Source organism: Spinacia oleracea, chromosome 6, assembly GCF_020520425.1.
Source record: "Spinacia oleracea cultivar Varoflay chromosome 6, BTI_SOV_V1, whole genome shotgun sequence".
NCBI lineage: Eukaryota > Viridiplantae > Streptophyta > Magnoliopsida > Caryophyllales > Amaranthaceae > Spinacia > Spinacia oleracea.
Genome location: NC_079492.1, coordinates 78,662,472 through 78,674,526, shown reverse-complemented (window position 1 = coordinate 78,674,526; position 12,055 = coordinate 78,662,472). Strand labels below are relative to the sequence as shown.

The window sequence follows — 12,055 nt, the reverse complement described above, 5'->3', positions numbered from 1 at the left end:
CTCAGATGGGCATTTTTCCCGGGTGGGAAGTAATTCACATACAAAGCAAGGGCCAATGATACACAGTTTGTAATCTTCATATCCGCTCTATTAAGCTCATTGATCCATAGCTTTCCCTTTCCACTTTGAGAGAACGGAAAACATCTCCATGGTCTGCTCTGCAGTTACACCCTTCTGCTTGATCATTGAACGATAATGAGTAAAAGACTGAATATGAAGATTGGGGTCTTCACCTTCTCTCCACCAAACAGATGTCTCTCAATCATGTTGATCAAGGCATGCGCTCAATTTTAAAATTCTCAGCAGTGATTGTAGGCAAGATTGCCTTAGGTAGCACAGACAGACTAGGCTTTGAGTAGTCTACAAGCCTTGTCTCTTCTGGTTCACCCATCTATGTATCTGTAGTAAAAAGATTTCCCTGCAGATTATCTGATCCAGAGTCAATATAATCTCTCAACTGTCTAATAAAAAATTTCGTCTACGAAAAATCCTTTCGAATTCAGGATAGTATGAAGTAAGATCGCTAATACCTACAGTCCTGAGCATACAACCAAAACTAAAAAACAACAATGAGATCTAATCTCAAGGAACAAGTGTCCCTTGAAATAATATTATCCAATTTCCTATCGATAAGGTCTTAAATAGTGTGGTTTCCATACAAGTGAAAATAATGACCTCCATTGGATAGCGATGGTGAATCAGTTTCGTAAAAGTGAGCCGTCCGTCCGTAATACTTCCTCCGTATTTTTTTAAGAGATACACTTGCCTTTTCCGGCCGTATTTTTTTAAGAGATACACTTGCCATTTTTGATAACTTATCAACCCCACCACCTAATTAAATAATATATCTACTACACTTTATGACCCACCATCCAATTAAAAAATAATTTTACAACTACACCCACCCCACCCCCACCTCCACTTGTTCAAAAGGACATGGTCCCCAATGTACTTATTTATTAAAATATCTACCCTAACCCCACTTCTTTTATTCTTCTTAAGACCCGTACCCAACCAAGTGTATCTCTTAAAAAAATACGGAGGGAGTAAAAGTTATAGAGTACCTAAAAACCACAAGTTTGGGGAAAAGGACAAAAGTGAAAGTGTGAGTACGTTTGGCATCCACGGTTTGCTTAGAAAGTAGTGGTCGGAGAGTTTGCATGAAAATCTAAATATGTGAATTTCACCCTCCTCCTATCCTTATTTTTCCATTTTTTAAATACTTCATTATTTTTATTGTTTTTTTCCCATACCATACATCATAATAATATCATAGATCATAATATTTCTTCCGTCCTAAATTATAGTCATATTTTCTATTTCTGACATTTCAAATGTATAGTCTTATTTCCTTATTTAGACATTACTTTTCCTACTTTTCCTACTTTTATGTTGTATCCCACTTTCTCATACATCATATTACACTTTCCCACTCTGTCATACATTTTACTTTTTTTAAAACCCGTGTTTTTAGTCAAATTGGGTTGTAATTTTGGAACGGAGAGAATATGTTAAATACTCGTATTTGGATATACATAGAAATTTATATGTGAATCTTAATTTTAATATTTTTTTTTGAAGAATTTATATATTTGTAATTAATTAATTAATTAATTAATTGTGGTTACGGTCCATTTACGTGAAATGAAGAGTGATCACTGACTTACTTGTTCACGTGGAATATATATCACTATATGTCTATATGGGAATGTCAAAACAAACCAAATAAATTGTGATGGGGAAAATGGAAAATTATATTAACAACAAAATGGGAGTCGTTGTATTTTTTATATGTAATTGATTGTTTGCGTATTGAGGCCGTTTCTTAATAAGTAAATACCGGAGGATATTAGATTATCCCGTAACAATGTCTTGAAATGTCCTTCAAAATCACTTAGATTAGCGTTTTTTTTGTGTGTGTGTTTTACTACGAGGAGTTTTCACCGTATTCGGCGAGTGGACTAATCTAGCTCTCAGGAGAATTTTTATGGGTACCTTGATGGGCAGTATCCCTCCCAGTTGAGGTTTTTTCCATACCAAGACTCAAACCCGAGACTTTAATTAAAGAACAAGAGGCATTTAACCACTCATACCAACTTCAATTGGTATATTAAGGATTTAGTAAGACGTCACATCATATGGTACTCTGTATTATTTGCAATAAATTTGAAGGTATGTACACGAATAACATGAAGCCAGAGAGTGTTGAAGATTATATTAGTAAGAGGATATTAGGCACATTATTCTATTCCATTAAAATAAGAAGAAAAATAAGGGAGAAGGCACATGCCTTGTCCAACTACGGAGTACTTGCATAATTTGTAGTGTAGTTACATGTTCAACCATAATGTAATTCAACTACGACATAGTTTTGGTTGGCATGAATTGTGTTGTCTAGGTCAACCATCCCTCTTTTTTGCTATTTGCCCACATAGGCTTTAGTATAAACTCGTACGTAATTTAGAATTCAATAGAAAAGAGTCTTTCCAATTCTTTTCGTAAGAAAAAACATATTCATGTGGAGTCTTGTTTGATTCGTCTATTTTAATAATACTATTAAAATTTATATTTTTTTTGCTAAATGTATAATTAGAGAGATATAGATGATACAAAATGTACATTGACAAACATGAAAATTAAGACTTAAAGCATCATTATGAAACGAAGGAAATGCAATATAATCCGTAATTTCCATAGTTATTTAATGGAGAAAGCTACATCAACAATTCCCTAATATTTACTTGCAACAATTCCATAATTACTTGCAACAATTCCCTAATGTTTAAACTATAAATAGATTTTCTTATATGCAATGTCATACTCTATGCTCTTTAATTATCAAGTGACAAAAAATTATTTATAAAAATCAATTCAAGGTAGGATTCTTTAAAAAAGATGATGTTGACTAAATTTAGTGGTCAAATTATTAGAGATTCGGCCGGTATATTTACTTTATTATCATTGTTTTCTTCTAAACTTATTTGAATTTAGGTTAAGTTAAATGAACCTATCGATACTTATCGGTACTTATTTTAATAATAATCTTTATTCATCAAAGAACTTTTTAGATGATTAAGAAAACCTTTGACATGACCTAAATTTTTGTTTGGGATATGGAAGAACGTGCGTTAAAGGAACACATTACTAATTACTCCTTTTATGCTCGATTCTTCGTCTTTTCCTCTTCAAAAATACGGAGTAAATTAAAGAAAAAGTCTTTGTTCCCTTTTTATCAATGACTTGGTTTTCTCACCCATTCTTTCATCAAAAGGTCTTGCACATATAAGAGTATATTTTAATTAACTTTTATGTTATGAAATAAAATATGGATAAATTTTTTAAAGGGTTAAAAGTTATTTCAATGGTTAAAAAAGAGACTTGCTCACAAAAATAGAATGAACATGTAGGCAGGTAGCCCACCATTGGTACGACAATGACATAAACAACTGTTAAAATCTTGTAGCTATTTTGGGTAGGTAGCTCAAAAAAATATAGCTCAAATAAATAAATTATTTAAATTAAAAATTATAGGGAGTTACAAAGTATTGTAGCCCACCAATGTGAAAATTTTGTAGTTTTAATCAATTGTAGCTAGAAATTTGATGTGGCAAACTTAGCCACAACATCTTGTAGCTCACCATTGGAGTTGCTCTAAATAGTTACCTTTATTACACTACTAGATGTGAAGCCTGTGCGATGCACGGGTTAGTATATACTTCAAACAATGTATATTTCTTGCTTAAAGGTTTAATTTGATTGATGATTTTTTTTTTAATTGAATAAAGATTATGAAAATATTTAGATGAAATTTTAACATGACAATTCTAGTTTTGCATTGTTTTTACGTTATATTTTCAAATTTTATCTTTATCAAATTCATTTTTGCAGTTTTACCATTAGTACCCTGCATCGAATTTATATCTCGTATATTTCAGGATAATTAACATAGATTAAAATTAATAATATCTAATAATTTTATAAAGATAAATAAAGATATAGTTAAAGCAAAGTGAAAGAGAAAGCGTAACCACTTTCAAAGGAAATATGTATTACAAACTTTGGGCAACTCAACATGAAAACAATTTTATATTATTGGATAAATTGCAACGATTGTTTGTTGATTATTAATTAATTACTCTCTCCGTCTCAAATTAGTTGTTACACGTACTTATATTTGCACAAATTTTTAGGTGATAAGTGGTTGTTTGGTTATCAATTGTTATTTTATTGAAAAAGTAGATGTGATAAGAGTTAGTGGGGTAATTTCTCAATTGAATGAGAGAGGGTGTGGGGACAAAAAAAAAATTAGTGGGATGAGAGAGACAATATAATAATTGTGGGGTCATTCTTAATTTAGAAGTGTAACAACTAATCTGAGAGAGACGAAAAAAGAAAATGTAACAACTAATTTGGGACGGAGGGAGTATTATTTTCTAAATTTTTTAAAATAAAAGTATGAAGAAACAACAAATACTATGAAACATGGAATGTGGTCAATTCACAAAATATAGACATATAGTGGTATTTCTTTATGCTTCACAATTCTATGGCCTCTCATATTCCAACCCATGAGGAAGTTTTTTAGTAACAACGTACATAGTGTAATCCCCTTAAACGGTGATCGGAATATACGACTGAAAAAATTTGATGACTTGTTTGACACATATGTGATGGTGATGTCGACGCTCGTATTGGTTTTTGACTTGACGACTATTTACAAAGTACTTATTCAAAAGAAAAAATTATTTTTACAGATGCAGAATACTATTTGCGTAGTATAATATATTTAGACGGAATTAGGAAAAAAATAAATGATTAGTTATTGATTTTTTTAGTACCTTTGTATGAAACTATTACTTAATACGAATAAAATACGAATAAGTCACTGCAACAACAACAAACAACAAAAAAAGTATTAGAAATACGAATTATACACTATATATAAGTTAACATAAAAACATGCATGATTACATGATCATATATTCATGATGAATGAATTAATTTTACATTACTATAATAAAAAGGACATAGAACTTAAAAAAAAAACATGATTTGTAAAATTGATACGGTAGTGGGAGAGTATATATAAAAAAAGACTACATGATTTATATTATATATTTCGTAGCAATTTAATTGTTCTAAAAACAGTTCTAAAAACTATAATAATTGTCTTTTTGGAAGAACTTTAATGTTATTGTAATTCTGTCCCTTATAAAATCATTATCTTATTTTAATTACTTAATTTAATAATCTAATCGCACATTAGTTATCTATTTTGACTCGTAGCAAAATTTATCTCTTATTATCTTTTACCGAGTCTTTATTTATTTATTTTTATTTTAATAAAGCTGAAATAAAATTAAGTTATATATTTGATGACGTGAAAAATCCTACGTGGCACTCCCAATGCTCTTGAAAAAACTCATACTTTCTCCGTTCCGGAAAACTCACACTACGACTTTGGTCATTTTTTGTGATTCGTACATAAGGGAATTTTAGTCATATATTTTCTAAATATTACTTTTTAGTCATGTTAGGTTCGTATCGATATATATTTTCTAAATATTACTTTTTTTTTATAATTTTTACTTGCACACGATTTGAGATATTAAGAGTCAAAGTAATGACTGGAGGAGTAATAGTTAACCATGGTGCGATATTTCCGGAACGGAGGAAATATTTTGAATAACTTTTATTCAAATAAAAAGTTTTATCACTAACAAAAGATAACTTTTAAATTTATCGGGATAATTTTTCAACATTTTAAATTAATTTTTACTACGATGTACAATATTTATTGTACACCGTCTTTAAATAAGAATTTGTGCTATTTTTTATTTGATTATCGGGATTTTAATGTTCAAACGAGGTATGCAACAAATTAAAAGTAAGAGTATAATATCAAAAAGGAGGGGAAAAAATAAGGATATGGTACTATCAATTGGCACAATTTTAAAATGAAAATAAAGATCGAAGAATTATTTTCTTAATGCCTTCAATCTCCCACTTGTCTGAAGACAATTGATACAATTCCTTTAATCTCCCATTTGTCCGAAGACAATTGACATCAAGATCGAAAAAAATGAAAATAAATATCAATTGACATAATTCCTTCAATCTCCCACTTGTCCGAAGACAAGAACGCAATGCTAAATTTATTAAGTCTCTTAATGCCAAAATTTGATAACACGATGTTATTCTTAAATTCTTGTTTCTTGATTGCTGAGTTCGAACTGTTCAAATAAAGATTAACATTTTAATCCTATTCCACATAGCCATACAATTTTTCAGTTCTCGCTCATCAAGAGGCACATACACCATTCCTATCAAATAGGAGGACTTATTCACTCTTGTATGACCATAACTCTCATTCAATTCGTTGTACATGAAATCTTGTGTACTATTACATGTATACACGTATACAAAATAACTAATTAGGTTTTGTTCGATTTGTATGGAATATTTAGTTATGTTATGTTCAATCTGTATGAAATAGTAAAATATATTTTGTTCAATCTATACAAAGTAGTTTGTTCCAGTATGTTCAATATATACGAAACAGTAAATTCTATTCTGTTCAATCTGTACAAAATATAACTGTGTATTTCATACAAGTTGCAAGAAATCACTCGAAAAAATAGAAAAAAACGAATATTACCTCAATTCCAAGGTCTTCCTAGTCAAAAAAATCGTCCATTTCAATCCAAATATGTATTCTAATTGTATTAGGAACACGTTAAACTAAAAAAATTCAAGTTTACATGAACCAAAATAATATGAAAACAGGTAGAGAAAAAAAAAATAAAAGTGGGTGTTAGAGTTTTTTTCAGAATGAAAAAATGAAAGGAAAAAGGGCTGCGTCAAGTAAAATCAGGTTGCGTTTAGCACCCCAAATTATAAATGACTGTATTTGGCCAATTTCCTTAAAATACATGTAAACGTATCAAAAATCAAATCACTTAAACTAAACTAGATCATGACCTACCAATAACCAAACTGGCATGTTTAGTTTAAATCACTCCCAACCAAATTCATCACTCTAATCACAATAAACTTTTATCAAAGTATCACCAGTGTAATTTTTTACTCCCAACTCCAATTTCACCAACTATTAAATATGATTGAGAAATTTTCTATGATAGCATCATATTTTTGCAAATTCTCATTGGTAACAAAATTTTTGCAACTTTCTCTATAATAGCATTGGTAATGTAAGTTCTCTCTAATCTAACATTATTTCACTAATTTCGCCTTATTAGCCTAATTTAAGTTAAGCATGGTAACTCATTTGTGTCATTTTCCTCCAAAATATTAATCACCAATTCCGCCTCCAAAGGCTCTTATAATTAAAATCATAACAACCCCTCATTTTCCCCTTTTGTTTTCTTGGTTATTTTTTTCTCACCCCCTTCATCTGTTTTTTTTTTGGGCAGGTGAACAATGGTGGATAAGTGGGTAAAGCTCAAGGTATGCAACTGCCATTACTAGTATGAGATGTTTGAGTTTCTAACACACAAAACAACTTATTTCTATAATTTTAGGATGATATAATAAATGTCAGTTACGGAGAATGTTCTCCATTGAAATCGTACACACTTGTTACCGTAAACTCTAAGATAGAATAAATCCTGACTAATTATCCTCATCCCAGTTAGAGCTGGCAATGGGTTGGGTTGGGTCGAAATCAGGTCGACCCATTTATAAACGGGTTGAGATTTTTCCAACCCAACCCGACCTGTTTAATTAAACGGGTTGAAATTTTCAACCCAACCCAACCCAATTATAAACGGGTTGACCTGAAGTTGACCCGTTTAATTTTTTTTTTTTTTCACTTTTAAGTGTAAATTGACTTAACTATAGAGTCGCGAGGTGATATTTTTGTGGCATATCTCATAGAAAAAAGTAATACTTAAATATGTATTTGACATGTATCAAAATGTCAAATAATTATTCATTTTTGAAGGAAAAATGAGAAATAAAATATTTTAAATAAAATTCTACAGATTTATATTACATACTTGCTTGAACTTAAACGGGTTAGGCGGGTTGTTTTCGGGTTGAACATTTCAACCTAACCCAACCCATTTAATTAAACGGGTTGGGTTGGGTTGACCCATTTAATTAAACGGGTTGAAAATCTTGACCCAACCCTTTATTATTGGGTTGGGTTCGGGTTGGGTTGGTGGGTTGGGTCAATTTTTACCAGCTCTAATCCCAGTATCCAATCACGTAAGGGAACAAAAATGATGAAACAATAATTAAAATCAGATTTAAACAAACGCCTAAAACATAAACTAACTAAATTACATTAGAAATTTGATAATTAACCATAGTTGGTAGTAGATTGGTTAATTAAGTCAAATGTAGTGAAATAATGTTAGATAGAGAAAACTTAAATTGCTAATGCTACTATAGAAAAAATGACAAAATTTTTATTACCAACTAAAATTTGAAAAAGTATGATGGTACCATAGAAAATTCCCCTACTCCGTACATGATTTGGGCTACATTTGACACATTATTGTTATGATTTCTCTTAGAAATTTCCTCCCCGAGTAGAAGAACAAGAACCACCTCCCAAACTTGACTTGGTTTAGGAAAGAGGTTGGGTTTGGGTTTGAGTGGGGTCGCCTTCCAAGCTCGTCGTGTGGATAAAACGTGTCTTCGTTCCTCCAATCAAAACCCAGAATCACCAAATCCCCAATCCTCCCCATCCACTTTAACCCACCAACTCCATACTTTCTCTTTCCTTCCTTTTCCACCTTCTGAATCCAACGCCACCTCTCCACACGCCCCCCCCTCTCTTTCTCTCTCTCTCTCTCTCTTAGGGCTCCCAATTCAAGCTTTTTGGAAGGTCTCCAATGGCGATTTCAACCTCTTTCGCGTTGGAGACTCTCCTTCACGCTGCCTCCCCGACTCCCTCCGCCGCCGCGGTGTCGTCATCTTCTTATTCTCCGTCATTGATTAACTTTTCCGGTCGGAGTCACCGCCGTGGTGGACACCTCATTCAGCGGCGTTGTCCTTTTTTTGTTAGCCCTAGGTGCGAGGCTTCCTCCGATTTCGCGGCTACTTCTGTTGATTCTGTGCGGTCCTCTAGCATTTCTGCTCTTGAACAGCTCAAAACTTCTGCTGCCGATCGTATGTTCTTCCTCCTCTCAATTTTTGTTTGATGCATCGATTTCGAGTATTGTCATATTGATTTCTGTCAGTAATTGAGTTTCAATTGCTTGATTTTGTGTATTTTGCAGTATTTCGCGTTTCACATTGTACTTATTGGATTTTGTCCTGAGTTATTGCCTGATTTTGTGGATTTTGAACTTGGACCATAATAATGTATATAGCTGACTTTCTAGTTTTGGTAATACTTTAGAAAAATACGAGTTTACATAATTGCTATAAACTACCGATTTTCTACCCAGATTTACGCCTTTTGCAATTACGGATGAAGTTCTGTAGTCAGCTTATTTCTGTACTGCTCCGTGTATTCGGAAAATCGATTTCTTAATATTCAACAATTCTAAAGAAGGAGACAAAATGTTTTAAAATTGTGATCCTTCAGGTTATACTAAGGAAAGGAGCAGCATTGTTGTAATTGGTCTCAGCATTCACACTTGTCCGGTAGAAATGCGTGAGAAGCTTGCCGTTCCAGAAGCTGAGTGGCCTCGTGCTATCGAAGAATTATGTAACCTAAACCATATTGAGGAGGCTGCTGTCTTGAGCACATGCAATAGGATGGAGATATATGTTGTTGCTTTATCGCAGCATCGTGGAGTTAAGGAGGTCACGGAATGGATGTCCAAGGTAGTTAAATTAAAGCTCTTATTTTTTCCTCAGCTTATTTGATAATTTTACTTTTCTGATAGCTTGGATTGGACTTTTGTCTATATCACTACGGAACTTGTAGGAGTGTCATCACTGTCACGTCATCTATACGGCCATTTTGATTCTTGGTGACTGAGATCAGTTTTTAATGGCCTTGTCAGTTGTTCCTATACTTGCAATCAGATTGATTTAAGTGCAGTATTTTCTGCTAATCTGCTAGATTTCAAGTAGGTTTGAGTGTTAATTTAACTTCCTCTTCATTTTTTTAATGCTCTGATCAAGTGTATACATGTGTTGATTTTTCTTTCATATAATATTTTTGTGTTTTGTTCTCTACTTATTATTTTCTGTTTTTCGTCTTTCTGTTATCGGGTTAAGTTTCATTCATAAAGCTTCTTTTAGTATTTGCTATAAAAGTGTCTATATTTGCTATAATAGTGTCTATAACACTTATCTTTCAAGATTGTGAACTCAATTACTTATGAACCTTAGCCTTCTTGTTGGCAGACTAGTGGAGTTCCTGTGTCTGAGATCTGCCAGCACAGGTTTTTGTTATACAACAGCGATGCCACCCAGCACATCTTTGAAGTATCAGCGGGTCTAGACTCTTTGGTTTTGGGAGAAGGTCAGATTCTTGCTCAGGTCAAACAGGTTGTTAAAGTTGGACAGGGAGTTGTTGGCTTTGGCAGGAACATTAGCGGGTTGTTCAAGCATGCAATTACCGTCGGGAAGAGGGTCAGGACTGAGACAAGCATAGCTGCTGGAGCTGTTTCTGTGAGCTCAGCTGCTGTTGAGTTGGCCTTAATGAAACTTCCTGAATCTTCCCATGCTAGTGCTAGAATGTTGGTGATCGGAGCTGGAAAAATGGGTAAGCTTGTAATCAAGCACTTGGTAGCAAAAGGGTGCACAAAGATGGTGGTTGTAAACCGAAGTGAGGAGAGAGTTACTGCTATTTGTGAGGAACTGCATGACGTGGAAATCATATACAAACCTCTCACTGAAATGATTGTCTGTGCTGCTGAAGCTGATGTTATTTTCACCAGCACAGCCTCAGAGAGTCCACTATTTATGAAATCTGACGTACAAACTCTCCCTTCTGTAGGCTCGGAAGTGGGAGGCATTAGGCGTTTTATTGATATTTCCGTTCCAAGGAATGTCGGGTCATGTGTTTCAGATCTTGAAAATTCTAGAGTATACAATGTTGATGATCTCAAAGAAGTTGTGGCTGCTAATAAGGAGGATCGTATAAGGAAAGCAAGGGAAGCTCAAACTATCATTGCAGAGGAATCGAAACAGTTTGAAGCTTGGAGGGATTCCTTGGAAACAGTCCCCACCATCAAGAAGTTGAGGGCCTATGCTGAGAGAATCAGAGTCGCAGAGCTCGAAAAATGTTTGGCGAAGATGGGTGATGATCTTCCAAAGAAAACTAAGAGAGCAGTCGATGATCTTAGTCGGGGAATATTGAACAAGATTCTTCATGGTCCGATGCAACACCTTCGATGTGATGGGAGCGACAGCAGAACTCTGACTGAGACTCTTGAAAACATGCATGCATTGAACAGAATGTTTAGCCTTGAGACAGAGATCTCTGTACTGGAGCAGAAAATTAGAGCCAAGGTAGAGCAGATCCAGAAATAATGTCGCGTGCAGAAACATCTTCCACAATTCTTCACCCCTTTTTCTGAATAAGGGGAGAGCTTCCCCATCTAATCAAGAGAAATATGATTTATGTAAACAGGAAGGAAACCTGAAGGGTTCTTTCAATTCATTGATTTGTGTCTCTACTTCTTTTAACCATGGTGTCGGATCTCTTTCAATTGTATGCATGTTACGAGTCCGGCTCCATCAAGTTATCCGAGGATGACATCTTCTTGGTTATGTATTTAAGTAAAAACAGCTCAGGTGTAATATTGTAATTTTTGTAATTAATGTATACTGATTATTTTTGGTAGTACTATTGACTTCAACATAATCTGTTAACACTGTAAGGTGAATATCTGACTTTTTAGTAAACTGGTTGCTAACATATGAGGACTGAACCTTATAATGTTAACCAGTTTAGTCACAAACATGTTGGTGCTCTGGTGAATAATATATTTACTAGAGCACCAACGAAACTTAAAAGAAAAAAAAGTAATCCTAAATAACGTGACGTAGGATGACGCATAGTACAGCCGTCAATGCCTACAGGATTGTCGACCAACAAGCTAACGTGGTTTGTCTCTCAGGTTCA

General features: G+C 33.5%; 1 protein-coding gene across 2 annotated transcripts; it reads left to right on the top strand.

Moving 5' to 3' along the window:
• Positions 1-8,691: 8,691 nt before the first annotated feature.
• On the top strand, positions 8,692-11,776 carry LOC110802086 (glutamyl-tRNA reductase 1, chloroplastic). Of its 2 annotated transcripts, none has more exons than XM_056830859.1 (3): positions 8,692-9,138; positions 9,560-9,801; positions 10,315-11,776. In XM_056830859.1, exons 1-3 carry the CDS (start codon positions 8,862-8,864, stop codon positions 11,458-11,460), a joined length of 1,665 nt encoding a protein of 554 aa, XP_056686837.1. In that variant the 5' UTR covers positions 8,692-8,861; the 3' UTR covers positions 11,461-11,776. The 2 variants fall into 2 exon arrangements, with proteins under 2 accessions (XP_056686837.1, XP_021863196.1); XM_022007504.2 differs by having other exon boundaries at positions 8,695-9,138; positions 10,330-11,776.
• The last annotated feature ends 279 nt before the right edge of the window (positions 11,777-12,055 follow it).